At 46.5% G+C, this 20,807-nt stretch overlaps 1 protein-coding gene across 1 annotated transcript in view; it reads left to right on the top strand.

Moving 5' to 3' along the window:
* Positions 1-10,361, top strand: part of RASSF2 (Ras association domain family member 2) — a 42,632-nt gene extending 32,271 nt beyond the window's left edge. The window contains exons 6-11 of the mRNA XM_046679158.1: positions 1,028-1,188; positions 1,983-2,084; positions 2,981-3,032; positions 3,538-3,659; positions 4,918-5,015; positions 6,362-10,361. Of these exons, the coding sequence (XP_046535114.1) occupies positions 1,028-1,188; positions 1,983-2,084; positions 2,981-3,032; positions 3,538-3,659; positions 4,918-5,015; positions 6,362-6,431 (605 nt within the window). The 3' untranslated portion in view covers positions 6,432-10,361. The remainder of the gene's footprint in view (positions 1-1,027; positions 1,189-1,982; positions 2,085-2,980; positions 3,033-3,537; positions 3,660-4,917; positions 5,016-6,361) is intronic.
* The last annotated feature ends 10,446 nt before the right edge of the window (positions 10,362-20,807 follow it).

The raw sequence follows: 20,807 nt of genomic DNA on the forward strand, positions 1-20,807 counted from the left end.
TGAAGGCGTCCTTCCTAAGATAGTCTTTGCAAACGTACACCAACAGACCTTTCTGGGTGTCATTTCTTTTTTTTTCTGCTTTTTCTCCCCAAATACCCCCAGTACGTAGTTGTACATTTTAGTTGTGGGTCTTTCTAGTTGTGGCATGTGGGACGCCGCGTCAGCGTGGCCTAATGAGTGGTGCCGTGTCTGCGCCCAGGATCCGAACCAGCGAAACCTTGGGCCACCGCAGTGGAGCATGCGGACTTAACCGCTTGGCTACGGGGTCAGCCCCATGGGTGTCATTTCTTTTCTCCCTCTTTTTATATAAGTAGTAGCATTTTGCATATCCCTGTTTCTATTAGTTTGTCTTGAGGATTGTTCCATACAAATCTATAAGGACCTTCCACAGTCTTTACAGCTCTTCAGTGTTCTATGGTATGGAAACGTGATAATTTAATCACTCCCTCTTGGTAGATATTTATGTCATTTCCAGTCTTTTGCTGTGACAAACAAGGTTGCCATCAGTGCCCTTGCACACGTGTCATTCCACACATTTGTCAGTGTCTGTAGGGTTCTCTCAAGTGGAATTTTTGGGTCTGAGGCTATGTACATTTGTAATTTTGATAGATATTGTCAGTTTGCAGTATCTTGCAAGTCCTTCTATCATGCTTATCCTGTGCCAGGCACTATTCTAAGCCCTTTATGTGAATTAACCCATTTAAACCTTCCCAACAATCCTGTGAGGTGGATGCTATTATTAGGGCCATTTTATAGAAGAGGAAACTGAGGCACAGAGAGGTGAGTGACATATGGCAGTGGCAGAGCTGGCGTTGGAAACTGGGAGTCTGGCTCTGACGTCTGTGCTTTGAACTCATCACTGTATTACTTCTCAGTAAATTATGCATTGTTTTCCCCTCAAAGGGAAACACAGTTTTTACAAAATATATTTTTGGGAGGTGGTGGGTGCTGTAGCATTTGGCCATGTGTGTGCGGACTGCCACATCCTGGGCCCAGGCAGACAGAACTCACCCCCCTTCCCTCTCAGACTCCAGGGGCCTGAAGCCCGTGCAGGAAGACACCCCACAGCTGATGCGCACACGCAGTGATGTTGGGGTGCGTCGCCGTGGCAACGTGAGGACCTCCAGCGATCAGCGGCGAATCAGACGCCACCGCTTCTCCATCAATGGCCATTTCTACAACCACAAGGTAGAGGGGACAAGGTAGCAGGAAGCAGGGGCAGCCCCAAGGTGGGCAAGGACCCTTCTGGGGGAGCTGCCACCTCAGGGCTACAGACACCTGGGAAGCCAAGTATTTGCCATTCAGTCTTTGGCTCCTGGGTAGGCTGCAGGTTCTGCTGGCTCCAGGAGGGGTGAGGGACCCCAGATCAGGAACCCCCTTAGGTAGTGGGTGAGATGACCCCACAAACAGTCCCCATCAGCAACTCTCCCCCACCCTGGCAAATCCATGTGTTACCCTCTTCCTGCACCGTGTGCTTCCTGGCAGCTGTGTGGTCTGACTTTTCTATGAGCTCAGGGCTGCCCCAAAGCAGAGCAACAGGGCTCAGACTGGGGGGCATGGTATACCACCCACCCCACCCCAAGCCAGCTGACCCTCCCTCCCTCCTGCTGCTCGGTTCCAATCTGGCACCTGAAGCAAGTGCATCGTGGGAGAGTGCTCAGACCTTCGCATGTTGAAGCCACCGTGGAGGGGTCTTTGTGCATGGTGTGTTTGGAGAGAAGGCCTCCCTCTTCTGGTCCTGTCCCCTCCCTAACCCTGTCGCTTGCTGAGCTCAGACCCCTCCAACGCCAGAGTTACCCAAAGCCCAGGGCTCTTTGTTGGCATCAGAGCCCGATGCTTGCCAGGTGTCAGGGGGCTCTCAGGGAGCTTGAGTGCCATTGTCCCTGTGCTCTTTATCCCAGGTAACAGGGGCAGGACACCTGGGTTGTAGTGCCTCGTCCTGGTCCCCACTCTCACCCTGATCTGGACCCCTCTCTTCACAGACATCAGTGTTCACGCCGGCCTATGGCTCGGTCACCAACGTCCGCATCAACAGCACCATGACCACTCCACAGGTCCTGAAGCTGCTGCTCAACAAATTTAAGGCAAGTTCGCTCCTCTGGCTGGTCTCCGATGGGTGGCACGTGTGCCTCGGGGGCCGTGGAGAGTGCATGGGGAGGGGGACACTGGGCAGAGGGCTTGGATTCTTAAACCCCTCGGCATCAGCATCCCCTGGGAGCTTGTTAGAAAAGCAAGGTCTCAGGCCCCAGCTCTGAATCAGACCCACCGAATCAGGAGCTGGGAGGTGAGGCCAGGGAACCTGTGCACTAAGGCCTGCAGGGGATCCTGGTGCCACTGAGTCCTGAGAGCCACAGCCCTCAGGTGCTTTGTGGGCCCTAGAAGGACCCCAGGCCTGATGGCTGGTTTGGGGCTCTGTGCACAGATTGACTTCCAGAACACTGTCGGGGAACCTACTTTGAAAAAAGAACCTTCAACAGATGTGCGAATTATAGTGCATGAGTGTTTTTGAAGTCCTGTTACTCTGTATGTTTTCCACACTCCGCTCTTAAGTCTTTTGGACACTGGGTATTCTTATTTTTAATGGAAGCCAGTGTCTCCTAGTGGCCTGAGGGCACAGGCTCTGGGTTTGAATCCTTGTCCATCACCTGCTGGTTGGATGAGTTGGGCAAATTACTTAAGCTCCCTGTGCTTCTGCTTCCTCATCCGTAACCTGAGGGTGACGGGACCCCGTTATGGGTTGTTGCGAGTATTAGATGAATTAAAACATGAAGAGTGTGAAGAACTGCGCCTGCTGGGTTGCAATAACCGTTAGCTCTTATTATCTATAATTATTGATAAAGTTACCTGCTCCCCCAGCTCCTCATCGCTTCTGAGTTCTGAGAACTTTAGCTTGGCAGTGTTGAAGAAGGGGGAGTGGCTCAGAGTTAGGATGTGTAAATACATGATCCTATTCAGCAAGTATCTTTTGCTCCTGATTCAGATCGAGAATTCGGCAGAGGAGTTTGCTTTGTACGTGGTCCATACCAGCGGTGGTAAGTCTGAAGAACACAGTGTACTTTAAAACTTTTAATTAACTCAAAATAGCAAGTTAAAAAAACACCAAACAACCTCTGCCTCATTCGCTTGTTGTTTGGGTTTTGGAAACTTGCAAGTGTTGTTTGCCTCCAAGGCTGGTGGGCTCGCTGGATGGGTTCACTGGGGAATGCCGTACGTGGTCGGCAAACAAACACTAAAACCGAACTGCCTGTTAAAAAAGGAACTAGATTTTCTCGAGAGACAAATAACATCAAGTCCTCCAATGCAGCCTCTTCCAAGGATTTGAGGCGTGGTGGTATTGTTGGGGAGAGGGGGGAAGGGAGAGGGAGTGGTGGCTTTGAACAACACCTCTTGAATTATTCATTACAAATCAGTCTCCTGACTGTATGGCCGCATCTCCTAAGGTGCCTGGGCCATTTGAGCCCCTGAGTTGACCACTGCTTATGGTGAGAAAGGCCTCAGGCCAAACTCAGGGCTGCTCCTGGCTGTGTGTGGTTCCAGAGAAACAGAAGCTGAAGAATACTGATTACCCACTGATCGCCCGGATCCTTCAAGGCCCATGTGAGCAGGTGTCCAAAGTGTTCCTCATGGAGAAGGACCAGGTGGAGGAAGTCACCTATGACGTGAGTCCCTTACGATCGGATGGTCTGTCCTCAGGAGGGTGGGGATTTGTTTGGGTTACCTGCACCTGGGGTATAGTTGGACTTTTTGGCCAAAGACCACAGCCCATTTGGCTGCCATTCCTCAGTACAAGGTTTTCTTGAGGCAGTAATGGCCACAGGCCAGGAGAATGAACACAGAGGCTTGAGTTAGGGGTGTGCCCTGTGGGAGTTGGTGGAGGAGTGTTCGGGCACAAAAGGATTTCCATAGAAGAAGCAGACGTCTCGAGCCTTTCTAGGCTACTGTAAGAGGGCTGAGAAGTTCCTGCAAACTGTCTCAGCAACTTCAAGACGTTAGCAGTGATTGGACGTGATCTTATGTATTAGTTAGCTTTTGCTACAGGAACAAACATCCCCAAGTCTTAGCGGCTTGCAACAGCAAACGCTGACGTTTCTGTTTGGGATTCTGCAGGCTGGTAGGAGGGGCTCGGCTCTAGGCTGTGAGTTGAGTTCAGGTCTACGGTGCATGTCTCAGTTAGAGACCCGGTCTGGAGGGCCAGTGGCTACCCAGGGTATGCTTCTCATGGCACATGGCTGGAGTGCCAGAAACCAGGCCAAACCATGTAAGCTCATTTGAAGCCTCCCTTCGGATTTGGTGTATGTCATGTCCACACACATTCCATTGGCCAAAGCAAGTCACACAGCCAAGCCCAACATGGATAGGGTGGAGAAATATACTTCTCCCATGGAGAAGGTGATGGAGTAGGGTGGGGACTCTGGTGTGGGAGGAGGAGCGATTGTTTAACTTCAGCTCACCTGGGAGCCCCCACCCCCACCCCAACAGCCTCTCAGGAGCAAGTTCACATTATGCCTGTTTGACACTTGAAACACAAATCATCATTCTGAGTCATGGCTACTCCTTACATTCTCTTAGGGGAGAACAGAGAGGTTTATTAAATATCGTGGGTTTAGAGCTTTCTCTGCATCATGGAATCAAGAGAAAGTACTTTTCTGTGATTGACATCACCTTGTCATGAATTGGATACATGAGGTGAAAAATGAGAAGTTATGAGCTATGTGTCATGTAAATGAAGTGATCTTCATCGCAGATTCTATACCAGCCTTGAGAAGAATGAGGCTTAGCTCCTGTCTTTAAGGAAATCTTGGATTAGTGCAGAAATAGATTTCCCAAGGCCTTGTGCCTGACGTGAGAGAGACGCCAAAAGGAATTGGAGTAATGCTGGGAGGGGGCCAGCACCCACACTTACCTCTTCCTCCCCAGGTGGCCCAGTATATAAAGTTCGAGATGCCTGTCCTTAAAAGCTTCATCCAGAAGCTCCAAGAGGAGGAAGATCGGGAAGTAAAGAAGCTGATGCGCAAGTAAGCGGGGCCCCGGGCTGGCTGGCCGGGCTTCTCTGGGGCCTCAGAGAGGGGCTCTCTCTTCAGGTGCCTTGCAGGGACTGTGCTGAGCTGCCGCCGGGGCCTGGGTCTTACGGACCTTCTTCAAGGGGCTGACAAATCTGCATCTCAGATGGGAACACAAAACTTCAGTGTGTTGGTCTCTTCCTCTCGTGTCAGCTTTTCATTTTGATGGGGGGGGCATAAAAACATCCCGGTGATTTCAGGAATGTTGTCCTAGCAGTGGAAGGTAGTCAGAGCCACCTGCCTCTGAAATCCTTCCTCACACCCTGCCTCCCTTTTTAACATTTCTCTTCTGGAAGTTACATTTGAGTTGAAAAGTCTGGTAAAGCTTCTCTCTGGGGAAGATGTTATGATTTCTTTGCCATATTTAGTCATAAAGTTGTCTGCATTTCGTGGGTATGACAGAACAATTGATTAATTTTTGCCAGTAGAGAATAAAACCAACACTATGTTGTTCCAGACTTTAATAGTAGCTTTTTCTGTGCAGTGCAAAGCCCTGAACATAGGGAATGTCCCCATTAGCCCTGCAGAGTGGTGCCCACTCTAGTGGCTGCATTGCCATACTCAGAGAAGGATGGGAAAACTGCACTCAGCCACAAGCCTTGGACCCCACGCTTGGTGGTTGCTATGGGCTCTTCTGCAAAATGCTGCTGCTAATATTAGGTTGAGCCATATGAAGTTGCCATGTTTGTAGGCCACCCTAGAATGATCAAATAATGGCAATTTCTTGTGGTCCAGCCTAGGTGATTACATGCTACTGTGCCTATAAAGTACTATGCATAGTGCCTTGGGCATAGTAAGCACTCAATTAATGGAACCCTTATTATGGTGGTGGTTGTTATTTCACCTTCTTATCCTTCTTTTGCCAGACTCTGTAACTATAGTACAGTCATGTACCACGCAAGGATGTTTCGGTCAATGACAGACCGCATATATGACGGTGGTCCCATAAGATTAGTACCATAGAGCCTAGGTGTGTAGTAGGCTGTGCCATCTAGGTTTGTGTAAGTACACTCCACGATGTTTGCACAATGATGAAATCGCCTAATGGTGCATTTCTCAGAACGTTTCGCCGTCGTTAAGTGACATACGACTGTAAAAGAATCCACTTTGGAGGTAACCTCTTCAGTCTCTCTCATCCTGTTGTGGAAATGAACACAAGCAACAAAGTGGCTAAAGGGTGGGCCAATCCTAGAAGCAAAGGGACAGGACGGTCAGCCCATACAGCTACAGAGTGGCAGAGGGGGATCGAGAGGAGGTGTGTGTTGTTCTCTCCTCTCCATCGCAGCTGTTTCTGTCCCCAGGTACACCGTGCTCCGGCTAATGATTCGGCAGAGGCTGGAGGAGATAGCTGAGACCCCAGCAACAATCTGAGCCACAAGAAGGAGGGGATCCAGACACCACAGGGGCCACCGTTGACATGAGAAGATCCACAGTAAGGTGGGCGCCTTCCTTCCACGGAAACGTTTAAATATAAACCTCTCCAGCTCCCCACAAGCCGCCGTTTGCTGCCTGGAGCGAGATGGAGAAGCCAGCAGACAACTCCCCAACCTTGGATCCTTGCACTCCTTTCTTTCCCTCACAAGGACTTTTGATTTTTGTTTATAAGGAGGACCCAAAAATGTGTGTTTGTGCGCACATGCACACATGGTACATATCTACGTGCCTACCTGGTATTTTGGTAGTTAAATTCCAAGCAACCAGCACAAGTGCCATGAGGCTGGCAGATGTGCTGCTTGTGGGCAGGAAAATCAAGGGGGTCACTGGTCTGAAGGGTTTAAGCTGAAGAAAAGATTTCTCCCCTCAAGTGCCAGGGAGCAGCCACACGTGTCTCCCCACATTTAGAAGGGGAAAGGGGCGCAGCAAGCTCACCTTTCAGAGTATGTATATGTTAGTAGAGATTCTCCCTGTATGCCTAGAAGAATCAGGATTGTAAGATCCTTGGAAGTTAACAAAATAACAGCCCCATGGCCTTGGGGCAGGTCCCAGGAAAGAGAGAGAAACCAGCAGTGGGGTAGATGCAATAAACCCACAGGTTTTTACACTGGAAACTTTGATTGTTTTAAGTAACAAAGACATACATGATGAGCTGTGTGGATGCCTGTAGAGAACGGATTCTGCTTCCATCCTCGCCTCCGTGGCCACCTCTAGGACACAGAGGGGAGCCTGATGTTTCTCTCAGCACGCCAAGCTGCAGATCCCAACTCTTTGGGACCTTCTTGAGTTGAAGGAAAGGTCTCGTGAAACAGGTCTCGCTGGTTTGCACATGGTGGTGACTGGCTAGCATGGCCAGGGCCTGGCCTTGTTCTGGGTGGGTGGGGGTGGCCAGGAAGTTTCCCTCCTTGAGAAAATGTAGAAGCTCCTTGCAGAAATGACAGGTGCCCGGGAGCCCGGCCCACTTTCACCTCAACAAGGGGTCTGCCTGGTCTTGGAGCTGAGGCTGTGTGTTTGAAGTCAAGGCTTTATTCTCTCCAACCTCTGGATTCTTGGAAGTTGCCCTCATGTTACACGTTTAGATGGACTCCAAAAATGAGGACTTGTCCTGTTACTGACTGAGTGTGGGCTTCAGGGAAGTTCTTTGGGCTCCCCTGTGAAGGTGCCTAGGGAGGACGGGGCTTCTCTCTCAGCCTGAGCAGCCACCTGGGTGATCTTTAGAGCAGACCCCAACAGGAGGAAAGGGCAGGGACGGTCTGTCCCTGGTGGCCCCCATCAGGGAGATGGCAGGTAGCTCAGCAGCTGCAACAGTTTGAAGAGGAACAGAGATGCTTGGAGCAATGTGTGGAGATCAAGCAAGACCAGGAGCTCCTAACAGCAGGTGTCTAAGTCTTGTTGGGATGAGAGCTCTCCATCTCTTCTCCAGTTTCTCTCCAAGAAAAGTTTGGAGAGCAGGGCAGTTGAGGAAATGAGAGGAAATCGGTGCCTGCAAAAAAAGTAGACCTTTGTAGCAGAGCCGGTCCTGCCCCAGGCACCCTCCTGCCCCCCTCCCCGCCCCTGTGGCCTCCATGGCCTCTTTAGATGGCTCCCAGCTGTGGTCTCATTGTTGACTTTCAAAAAGATGGCACGCTGCCACTTGGCATTTTGCCGGGGCTTTCTTAAGCAAGCCTCCCTCCTTTGTGGGGACAGCACCACCGGCCCCGTGGGACATGGACTGGAAATCCGGAAGGCCTTAGTCTCAATCAGACACCTCAGTGGGCTTCTGCAAAACGCACAGAAAAAATCCGGGGGCGGGGTCAGAGGCGTCCTTTGTTACAGATGGAAAGAGCAGTTTCGTGAATGCATGCATACTTCCTGAGTTTTGCATTTGAAAAAATGACTTGCGAAACTTCTCTTCCAGTTACTTTTATTTTTGAATGTTCAAAGCCTTTGTTGGCCCCAATAATTCTCCTTGGGGAGTTAGGGAGAACAGTTTTCACAAGGCAAATTACTAACCACTACCTTTTATTGGACAGCTATTTCTGGTTTATAAAAGTTCTCTTTAATTTGCACTAGCACTACGATAGTGTTAAACATGGAAATGTTGCAGAATGTCAGGTCTGCCAGATCACTCTCTGAGAAAGTGACCCTACGGTAGACTTGGCTTTTTAAAGACGGGGGGTCGGGATGGAAGGGAGGGGAAATCGTATCTGACACCATACATTCCGTTTAATGCAAGCCGCACTCTTCCATTTAGGCCTACCCTGTTTAGAGATCATTTCTCACGTCCTAATAACCCGACCAGGAATTTTGGAAAGGTTCTTTGAAATAGCAGCAGCTGAAACAGAGACATTTCGCCGCCATGTGGAGCCGGATTTTCTCACTGGTATCACATGGCCTGGCAGCTTTGAACTCCTCGCCTGATTTGTATGGGTTTATGTAATTGCGTGCAATGAACCTGAAATTGTGTGAAGAACAAAAGGCCAGCTTGTAGGGTATTTTTCCTAACTTGTGAAAAGCAGTACAAGTACATCTGGCTTGCTTTTTCCAGGGCTTATGTTACAAGGTGATCAAATGAAGGAAAAACCTGAGTCCATCTGGTTGGGAAGGGGGTCTGTTCCCCCATTGATGGTGGAATTAAGCACAAGGTCACATTCTCTGTGACCAGGTTAGTGGGAAGGTGATGAGTTAAGGGGCGGGGGGTTGGGGGGGCGGGGGGTGGTGCCTTGGGGAGGGACTGAGAAGCCCAGGCGCCAGGCTTGCCTGGACGTGTTGGTGAGGAATGTGCACATTGGTCTCCAGGCTGGACCGACTTTAACTGGGAGTTGAGGTGGAGGCAGGAGGAGCTCAGGTTAGCCACCCATCCACGGGGAAAATGATGAGACTTGAAGTCAGGGTTTTGGTCTGAAACTTCAAGGAGAAATAGTCTCACCCTTCCCTCCTCCCAACCGGAAAGAAAACAATACTCTCTCCTAGACATCTCCAGATAAAGACATTTTATCATCAGTGTAGATAAGACTTTGACATATAATGACCAAAAAAGAAAAAAACCTGTTCTCTGATGCAAAAACGTCTTGGCAAGAATTCTTTTCTGCAGAGTTGAGTGATTATTTCAGAGTTAGGAGGGTGGCATGGGCCGCAGAAGGGCAAGAAGCTCTCAAGAAAAGAGAAGCTCCTTTAAAAAAAAATGTATTTCAAAGCTCTGTAACACTGAGAACACGGTGTCATAGATGCATCTCCGAGAAAGACTTCTATATCAATGAGGGAATTTATTTCACTGTCTCATGGCGACCAAGTCATGATGTGGGGGCTGAGGTAGGAGACAGAGATCTCCCTGAGCATCCTGAGGCAGCGGTGCATTTTTGAGCATCTACAAATGGTTTTACCCAATCTTGCCTGAAGTGGACGAGACGAGAAATGATCTCCTAGAGAGGTAGAAATAAAAGCAAATATGGCATCCTTTCTTTCAGACGCAATTGAAAGGTCTTCCCCCGTCACAGGAGGTTACAGCGCCCCCTGTGTTTTAACCAAGCACAAGACGTGGACAAGCTGTGAAGGGAAAGCCTGAGTTTACTCTTAGAGTCTTCCCTGGAGGTTGCAGACCTGTCTCCCAGGTTGATGGTTTCTGGTGTGTAATTGCTAGTGTTTCTTAAGGGTTTCCCCACTTGTTTTAACTTTGTGAAGTATTCTTTTCTTAATTACACTTGCCTTTCAGCAATGGTACATGACCTGGTTCAATGTTTGGTTCTGAACTTATAAACTGATGTGTTTAGGAATCTTAACATAATTTGACAAGGCCTCAGTAGGGAGCTGTGAATTTCTGTAACATTTTGATATGTTTTAATGCACCGAACTTAGATCCTGTCAAAATAAAGCACTTTTCAAAGAGAAGTCCCCCGTGGACGGGTCTGTGTGTGTGCCCTGGGTGGGGAGCTCTGCTCTGGGAGGGCTGGGAATAGGAATGTGAAGGCACAGGCAGGAGATAAGTTGATTTTCTACCCCCGGGGTTTATGGTTTAAACGCCCTCAGACTTGGCTGTAATGTTTCACAGAGGAAGTGAAATGAGAACGTCCCAGTATGAGTCTCAAGTTCAGGCCCTGGTGGAGACACGAGTTCTGGTGGAAAGAGCTGGGAACCGCCACTCAGTGAGGCTGGAGTTTTTTCCTGACTCGACCCCTGGCTTGTTAGGATCCTGGGACTGACTCGCTGAAACTTTCTCTAGGACTTGGTTTCCTCCTCTGTAAAATGGCCAAGCCACCCTGCAGGGGAGTGTGGGGACCTGGGCTGGTCTCTGCTGGAGGCAGCCCCACAGGGGTCGCCCAGCCTAAGACCTTCAGACTAGGGCTCAAGTTCCACCCTGTGATGTGGGGGAAAGTGACGGTTAATTTTATGTGTCAACTTGGCTAGGCCACAGTATCCAGATATTTGGTCAAACACTAGTCTAGATGTTGGTGTGGAGGTATTTTTAAGAAGAGATGAACATTTAAATCAGTAGACTTTGAGTAAAGCAGATTATCCTCCATAATGTGGGTGGGCTTCATCCAATCAGTTGAAGGCCTTAACAGAAAAAGACTGACTCCTAAGAGAGAGGGAATTCTGCCTTCAGGCTGCCTTTGAACTTGAACTGAAACATAGACTCTTCCACGGGTCTCCAGATTGCCAGCCTACCTCACAGATTTTGGACTTGTTAGCCCCCACAATTGCATGAGCCCATTCCTTAAATCTCTCTCACGCCTACATACCTTACTGGTTCTGTTTCTCTGTGACTAACACAGAGGGGTTATGTGATTGGTGTGTAACATTTGGATATGTGATCGACAGTTGTTCCTAGGAAACCTGGCCCTGGAGCATAAACAGTGACCAACATAATTTGGCCTCTAGGAAAAGGTTAACAACCAAAACAAGATTGTTAACGTCTCCAAGCAATGTTTACATATATTTAAAAAGAGAGAGAGAAAAGCTTGGAAAAATCACTGTTCCCTTGAAGTGTTGTTTTGATTTCCTATATTTAGAGTTTTCACTCCAAGTAGGAGCTTTTTTTTTTTTTTTTGAGGAAGATTAGCCCTGAGCTAACTACTGCCAAGCCTTCTCTTTTTGCTGAGGAAGACTGGCTCTGAGCTAACATCCGTGCCCATCTTCCTCTACTTTATATATGGGACGCCTACCACAGCATGGCTTTTGCCAAGCAATGCCATGTCTGCACCTGGGATCCGAACCAGCGTACCCCAGGCCGCCGAGAAGTGGAATGTGCGAGCTTAACCGCTGCACCACCGGGCCAGCCTCCAAGCAGGAGCTTTTAAGTTGCTGCATTAACTGGGTGAAGGATTTTGTACTGTACATCACGTGGATGGAAGCCACATAATCATAAGATAAATGGTCTGGTTGGGACCCCACCAGACCCCCAATCAGACAGTAAGCCTTACAGAACTCAGAGTGCCTATAATTACCATCAAATTCCAACAGCCTTCTGCCAAAGGAGCTGGCAGTTTCTGGCTTGCTTTATAGAAACAGATTTTATGAAATAATTTTGTGTTGTCTATTTTAGGTAATGAAGTTACTGCTGAATGGAGTTTGCTCTGAGGGCAAAACTTTACTGTGAAGTTTTGAATATATTTGAATAGGTTTTGCTGGAATGCTTCGATGCAGGCAAACTTACTGAAAAACTGAACTTGGGTAAAATTGACATTGCTATTTTCATTTAAAACCATGCAAAATAAAAATGATTACTTATGATTTAAGTATATAAGTCATATAAGTATGTCTGTTAAACTTATATAAGTAAGAAGTATATACTTTATAAGTACATACATCTATTTCACTTTAGAAGTTTTAAAAGTATGGGCCCTTTGGTGGGGCTGGTTTGTAAGTCCTGGTTTACTCAGTTTCACTTCAGCTCTGCTATTCTGGTGTAATTATCAATAGCTGCCCTTATTTCTCTCTCTGTGTCTTTTTTTTTTTTGAGGAAGATTAGCCCTGAGCTAACGTCTGCTGCCAGTTCTTCTCTTTTTGCTGAGGAAGATTGGCCCTGAGCTGACATCCGTGCCCATCTTCCTCTATTTTATATGTGGGATGCCTGCCACAGCATGGCTTGATAAGCAGTGGGTAGGTCTGTGCCCGGGATCTGAACTGGCAAAAACCGGGCTGCCAAAGTGGAGCGTGCATACTTAACTGCTGCGCCACTGGACCAGCCCCTCAAAATGCCCCACTGTGGATGATAAATATGGTCACTTTACACATTGCCCAAAAAGCAGTTTATCACCACTTTAATATGTGAGGTTTCTAAGACGAAACCATAAGTCGGAATTTAAATGTTACATTTAAATTTTAGGATAGAACTGAAATCTAAACACACATTTTGGTGGAAGACCAACTATAATATGGATGTTTTATATGTCGATGTTTTGATAACACTGATTTAAATGTTCTTGCGTTAGAGCAAGATCCATTTTTCTGAGTGGGATTTTTAAATTGGACACATTAGCATTAACTAGTGACTTTGAATGTCACGCTGCCCACACATGCAGAACCATCTCAAGATCACCAGCACCCAGATGTGTGTCTTGCAGCATCCTCCACGGAGAGGAACCTGGGCTCCTGGGAGGGGTAGCTTGTGCCAAAGACTGGGGCAGAAGGAACAAGACAACATGGGTGTGTCTTGCTAATGGAGAGTAATTATGTCTCAGAGATGTCTGGGGTGTAATTTCGGGCACAAACTGCCGATGAGAACTCCCACACCTAGCGAATATTGAATGGGGCCATAAAAAGCCTTGACTCCAAAATGATCTCAAGAGAAGATTCTAAAGATAAGGACATATTCACAGAAATGTATTGTTCAGCTTAAATTGCTAAAGTTCCTTAGCCAAATTTTGGCTATAAGACAAGTTGTCACAAAAATGATTTTAAGTAGTTTGACCAAAACCTCTTGAGTTATCTAAGCAAAAAGTGAACTAGAGTATCTATGACCCATTAAAGAAACCAAGAAGTAAAAGTTGAGTTTAAAATGGTCATGATAATCGAGAGAGAAATGAATTTTACAAGGTTGCTAAAACAATGTGAATATATGCACATTTATTTTATTTCTATGTATCAGTCATAAAAGATTGAAAGTAAAATTTAAAAATGGAAGTGTATGCCTCATTTATGGATTGGAAAGACAGCAGGTCTCCCCAAATGAATCTAAGTAATCCCAATAAAAAGCCAAGGAGCACTTTTTCTACCTTCCTGCCTTCCTTCTGTGATAATGCTCCAGGTAAAATAAAACCATAAATATGAATATTATTCAGCCATTAAAAGTGTCATTATACAGTTATGTAGAAACATGGGTAATATTATCACACAAGTGAATAAAATAGACTGTTCAGTATGACTTCAGGCTTTTAGATGAAAATTTCCTGTTTAGTACATCCGAAAATATTGAGGCTCTAAAAAGCACATATACACATAAAACACAAAAAAACAAAAACAAGAGTCAGAAGATTAATGCCAGCTAGGCCCTCATCTCCCTGCTGGGGGTCAGTTTCTCCAAGCACAAGACTTCAAAAGCTCTGTTATTGTAATAGGAGGCCCATCATGCAACTGAAATGCAGCCCCTATGTGCCCAAACCGTATGTGTGTGCTCACACACTGTACATAGACACATGTAATATATGCGCACATGCACACACACACATCCCAGTGGGATGATCACACCCAAAGTTCTCAGACCTTTGAGGACACCAGCCACTCTGGCTTCTTGAATGTGCGGGAGCCCGAAGGATGGAGCCTCCGTGTGAGGAACTGTGGATTCCCTGTGTTTAGGCTCAGCCACCCTGGACACCAAACCCACTTTCTAATTGTCCTCTTGATGCTCCTTTTAGGAACTGGACAAGCAAAAGCTTTCAAAGGAGAAAAAACTCCCTATTGTAAATTCTGGCAGCCTGAGGTTAGCCAGAATATGCTGTCAGACTGTTCTACTTTCAGTTTCTTACATTCTGAAGTTCTCTTTATTAAGAATTGGGTTCTAGAAGCAATGCCTGATTGGCTAACCAAGGCCTTGTGCAGCGGATTCTGGATAAGTGGGTGCTCCATCCCACCCTGGCACGGGGGACACTCCCTAGTCCTTTATCCTCCCTCCTGCACCTGGAGGTCTGCACCAGGAGCTCAGGAACTGCTCTGACTTACACCCCCGCAGAGCAGGGGCTCGCTTCCTCCAAGGGCTTAAGAAAAGATGTCTGGATAGCGGCAGTGAAGATTACTTCTGGACTGACTCAGATAATTATCAAATCTAATTAAAAAATAATTAACTCAGGTACCTACCAGGACCCTACAAAGAGATGCACACTAAACCAACAATAAACAACCCTCTAAAATAACCCAAATGATGCTAAGATGCCCTTATAATCCCCCCACCCTCAAAAACCTCAAGGATCCTTATAAACCCCATGCCCGTGGTTTTGAACTTCAGGGGGCATCAGAATCACCTGGGAGACTTGGTAAACCCGAATGCTGGGCTCCAGCCCCAGAGTTCCTGATTGGGCAGCTGGTGTCACGTGGGGCTGATAATTTGCATCTCTGGCAAGTTCTCCCGTGATGCTGATGCTGCTGGTCTGAGTAAGTAGCCCTATTCTAAAGGAGTATAAAGTGATGGTTTTCAACTCGCTGTACATTGCAATCACCTGGGGAGTTTTACAAACACTGATGCCTGTATACCATACCAAGAGATTCTGATTTAATTCTTCTAAAGTGTGGCTCTGGCAGCAGGATTTTTAGCATTGTCCCTCCCCTCCTCATCACCCCCTTCTGTTCCTGCGTGCACGGAATTTGAGAACCACTTCACCAAACAATCCGAAAAGATCCTAAATGAATCCAAACAACCCTAAACAATGAAACATGACCCCATGTAAAACATTTAAACATGATAAACAATTAAAATAACAGTTAAAGTGATCCTAAATAACTCTAGGTTTCCTAAATGCTATTAATCAACCCTAGATGATCCTAAATGAATTTCAAATATCCTATACAATAAAAGATCCTAAGTGTCCAGAAAAGATCCTAAATGATCCTTATTGGCTCCTAAAACCCCTATAGGACCCTAAACCTTGAATGAACCTATTCTGTACCTAAAGAACTCACATGATATTTAGCGACCCTAATGACCTTGAACCTTTAAAAGAGTGCTAAGTCCTTATCCAGCCTACCTAGACCCCAGTGGTCTCACCCCACCTGCTCCTGGGACCCCCTTGCCTCCACCCTCCTCAGCAGTCACTGTGCTTCACACTCTGGCCTACTGTCCTTCAAACATGCTAGACTTCTCCGGCTTCTGGTCTTTGATGCTCTTTCTGGAACACTCTTCCCCCAGCTCCTCACATTGGCTCTTTTTCGATTCAGGTCTCAGCACAACTCTTGCTTCCTAGTGAGGCCTTCCCTGTGCGTCTTACCTCAAGCAGTGGCCCTCCTGCTGTTACCCTCCGCTTCCATCTTCTTCAAAGCACTTTTCACTGACTATATTGTTGACTTATTTATCTCCTCCACTAGGACCCAAACTCCATGAGGGTAACCCCAACACCTAGAGTAGGACCTGACCCTTGATAGGCACCTTGCTAATATTTGTGGAATGAGCGAATGAATATCCAGACATACCCTAAAATCAAAGACCTCAAAATGTCAAGAATGATAATGCTAATAACAACCTCAAGGTCTTGACCCAAATTCCTTAACAATTGTAATCCCCATAATCCCAGCTAAAATGAATTTAGAGATCCCCAACTATCTAATGGGTCACAAGTCGCTCCAAATGCTCCTAAGCCCGCTGAGATCCTAAACTACCCGAAATGGCCTAAGACGTCAAACAGTGTTAAAGACACTGAAGAGGCATAAATTACTCAAAATGACTTTAAGCCCTAAACGATCTTCAATGGCTTTAAATGATGCCAAATAATATAAATCATCCTTAAAAAGCTCTAAATGACCCCAAAAGGACTTAAGTCTCTAAAGGCCTTCAGTATTTTTGAACCCTAAATGATTCTAACTCTAAATGCAGAAAACATCCTGAAGGAAAAGAAATAAGCCTAGTTCTAAGGACTCTAAAGAACCCAATGATTTCAGTGGCGCAATGGCTAAGGTGTCTAACAACCCTAATGACTGGAAATGATCCCAAATGACCCTAAACCATCTTAGAACAGAGGGGTTCTTGGGGGGTGAGGAATCTTGTTAAGATGCTGATTCAGATTCAGCAGCCTGGGGTGGGGCTTGAGACCCCGCCTTACCATCAAATTCCCAGTTTGATAGTAACTGCTACTGGTGTTGCTGGTCCACAGACCACACTTTGAATAGCAAGGCTAGAAGCTACAGAAACTTGAATGACCCAAAAGGATCCTAAGAAAACTAAGACTACCCTACATTCTAAAATGTCCTCAAAGATCCTAAACAAAATTCAACCCTAAACACCCTACGGTTTCTTAAATGATGCTTAAAACCCTAAGGCCAAAATAATCCCACATGACCCTGAACTAAGTCAAACAACTCTGTATGACCCTAAGGATCACAATAGACTCTGAAAGGTCTGAAACCTTACACCTCCCTAAAGTACTTTAAAAATTCAAATTTACTCTAAATGACTCTAAACCCCGACAGTCCAAAAGACCCAAAAGATCCTAAATATACCTAAAATCTGAGATTCCCTAAACAATTCTTATTGATCCAAAATTGTCCTAAGCCCAAACTGACCTTAAATAATTTCAACAGAGCCTAGATCTGATGACCCTGACTTTCCCAGGTTCAGTGACACTAATGCTAACAGCTCCAATGACTTGGCATTAATGACTCAGCAATAAGCAGACACCTTGCTGATGGCCTGTCCTGACCCCAATTACCCCACATGCCAACAACTCAACATCTACACCCCAAAGAACAGAGCTCGATTATACACCTTGACTTTAATCCTGACCGGGGACGCTACTCACGCTGAACCAGAAGACCCTGAGTTCCAACAGACAATGGATTGATGCCTTCACCCTCAGAATCCTAACAACATGAGAACAGTGACAGAGATTACCCTGAGGCTTCCCTGGACCTAAATGTGACTTTGGCTCTGAATCACAGAGCCCTGAACGCTAATAACCTTGACCTTAAACCCAAACACTGAAAAGCAGTATTAAGATAGCCCAAGCATGGCACCGACTCTGATTCTCCTGATATGGGGCACCATAAGTCCTCCTACAACACTCCTCACACTAAGCCCCATGTGCACACTGTCGATGCAAATAATCCATAATCAATCTATAAATCAAAGCTGGGGTGAGTTCATGATGAGCCTGGTCTGAGGACTAGAGCCTGGGGGCTTCCTGCCCCAAGGAAGGAAGGGCACCAAAGAAGTGGGGAGTACAGAGTGGTTATACACCACCTGGGAACAAAGAGTATACATCACATAGGACAGGAACGTCTCTTTTACAACAGTCACGAGGTACTTTGATAGCACAGCAGGTCAGTGGTCACAAGGTGAGCACAGCAGGGCGGTAATTAACCCTTAGCTTCTAGGAAGAGATACTTACCTTAAGGAAATGCCGCGATGGGGGAAGCCACATCCCTATCTTTAAGGGCATCATTCTCATCTTGGGGAAATTGTACATGCTAAAAGCAGTTGTACAATGCATGCTCAACAGGCTACTTCAGGCCTTTCTGGAAAAACAAGGTCAGGCCGAATGGCTTCCTTATATACTCCAATATGTCCTATTGTTTGTCATTTATTTATCACACCAACACAGGAGGATGTAGTTACAAAATACGATGAAGTAACATCTTTTAGAAGTTCATTCTACTTTGGACCTGGGGCCCCAAAATCCACCTGAGAATTGTGCACCACGTTTTTCTCAATGTAATTACTGAAATTCATCCCGAATTACGACAAACATAATGTAGACGTTAGCCTTTATAAGACTAAATGTAAGCTGCCCTTATAGTCATGAAGTTGCTTTTCGGGCCCGTGTGACATTCAGCACGTCGAGGGAAGAAAAATGCCAGCAGCTGCCACTTAAAGGACCAGCCAGCCACAGGAATCCACACAGGACATTACTGCAAATGAATCTTGCCGAGTGGTCACGACTTAACCTGCTTTATTCCCCCTAAGGAAGATGCTTCAAAAAAAACATCCCCCCGAAAACTCAAGATCCATGGTACTGTCTTTCTTGGGGGACATATTGAAAGATAATAATTTGGTTCCAATGAACCACATAAAGGAGCTTCAAGTCCTGATGATGAAGATCTGTCTCACAGTGCGTAATAATTTCTTTATCGGAATTTGTAGAGAAAGTAAGTTAAAGGCTACAGATCTAGCACAAAATCAATTCCACTAACTGAAAGTAGATGCCAAGACATGATGTTGAGTGAAAACAGCTAGTTGGTAAAAGATACAGACAAGATGGTCCTTACTTATGCATCTCACACAAGCACAGAAATACTTCGTACATAAACGTATAGAAATAGATCGGAAGGATATCTACTCGTTAAAGGTTACTTCGAGACGAGGATAGAGGGGTGATGGTGATGGCTTTACCTGTGATGGATTAACTTTTTTCAAAATATAGTTTCTCTTTTCTTCGATGATGTTTGTGAACATAGTTTAGAGAGTCCATCAAAAACAGCTCTCTCGGGGCTGGCCCGGTGGTGCAGCGGTTAAGTGCGAACATTCCGCTTTGGCGGCCCAGGGTTTGCTGGTTTGGATCCCGGGTGTGGACATGGCACTAATTGGCAAGCCACGCTGTGGTAGGCGTCCCACATATAAAGTAGAGGAAGATGGGCACGACGTTAGCTCAGGGCCAGTCTTCCTCAGCAAAAAGAGGAGGATTGGCAGCGGATGTTAGCTCAGGGCTGATCTTCCTCAAAAAAAAAAAAAAAAACCCCAAACAAACACAAAAACAAAAAACGGCTCTCTCCTGCTCCTTCCGGGCCTCGCTCCCATCCTCTCCACAACTCTCAACTCTTCCAGCTGATTCCTTGCTGTTTACCACTTATCTTTAATGCACTGATGTCTCTCCTTCTGATTTGCTAATCTGGGGTCTTATCTTTCTGTACCTCCTTCCCCACCTTCTTGTGCAAATCCTAATTTTTGGTTAGATCCATGTCCAGCCTTTACATTATATGACTATAGAAAAGCTCAGCTGTGTACTACACTATAATTATTTTTCCTTTTTTAGCACAAGAACAACTGTTTCCCTTGAAGTTAAAAATTGTCTTTTTTTGTTTTGCTCAGTTTTCTATGTATTTTTAATGAATTCAGCCTCACACTAGTTTCAAATTCTCTAAACCTCTCATATGCTCAGTTTCCCACGGCATTATGTCAGTTTCATTTTCTTGGAGGCTTGTCCAGAAATCAGTTACCTTCCAGGCCTGGTGCTTGGTTGTCAGGAGGGGTCTTTCTTCACTCTCTCCTCGGCTCTCTTTGTCTCTCCATCTCCGTCTCTTTCTTCCTACAAGCCCCGTCTCCCTCTTTTGGGTTTACTCCCTGCAGGACCGCAAATTCTGACTTCTCAGGCAATCGGTGCCCTGTAGGAATGCAAGCCCCTGGGATTCAGGAACTTCAGATTTTTCCAGAAAACCTAGAAATCCAGATTACATGAGTCTCCTGATGTTTGACATACACACTATGCCAGAGAGAAAAAGACTCTAACCCGAGTGGGTGTATAGGCTGCCACGTTGCTATCTCTATTCTAGTTACTTTGATTTAACTACAGTCACATTGGCCTCCCCAGGCCATGCGTAGAGTCCAAGATTAATAAGACCTGATAGAAGAAAATCCCTGTATTTCCCACAAAGGAGAAAAGTGAGTTGAGAGGAGCTGCTGGACTTGCAAGACTTGCTCAGGGTTTCCTTAGTTACAAGGGTTTGGGTTAGAACTTGACATTCAGGGCAGACATAGGCTGTGGAACTTGGGGCTCAGCCCCTCCCTTTATCCTTGTAACCCTGGGATAAAGTTACGACTCATTCCATTGCCTCCAACTTCGCACCTGCATCTCCACCATTCCAGCTGCGGTGGGTGAGGTGTGTGCCCCAGTCTAATAGGGCCCAACCCCTCCCCCTCAGCTAGGCACCATGGATACCCCAGGACCCTGGAAGGTGGGCAGGCAGCAGAGTGTCCTTTTCTTCGGAGGTCCCAGCAGGGGAGTGCCTCTTTCCCAAGGTCATCTAGGCATCTGTCTGCACGGTTAGCCCAGAGGCCCATCTGGTCATTTGCACACCAGTGACTCTTTCTGGCCTGCCTAGACATCCCGGCATCTTCAAACCAATGAAAGCACATCCTGGCTTGAGTCAGCTTTCCCAGCTGTGCCCCAGGCTGCCTGCCCCTCTTGACCTGTCCAGATC

Source organism: Equus quagga, chromosome 12 (assembly GCF_021613505.1).
Source record: "Equus quagga isolate Etosha38 chromosome 12, UCLA_HA_Equagga_1.0, whole genome shotgun sequence".
NCBI lineage: Eukaryota > Metazoa > Chordata > Mammalia > Perissodactyla > Equidae > Equus > Equus quagga.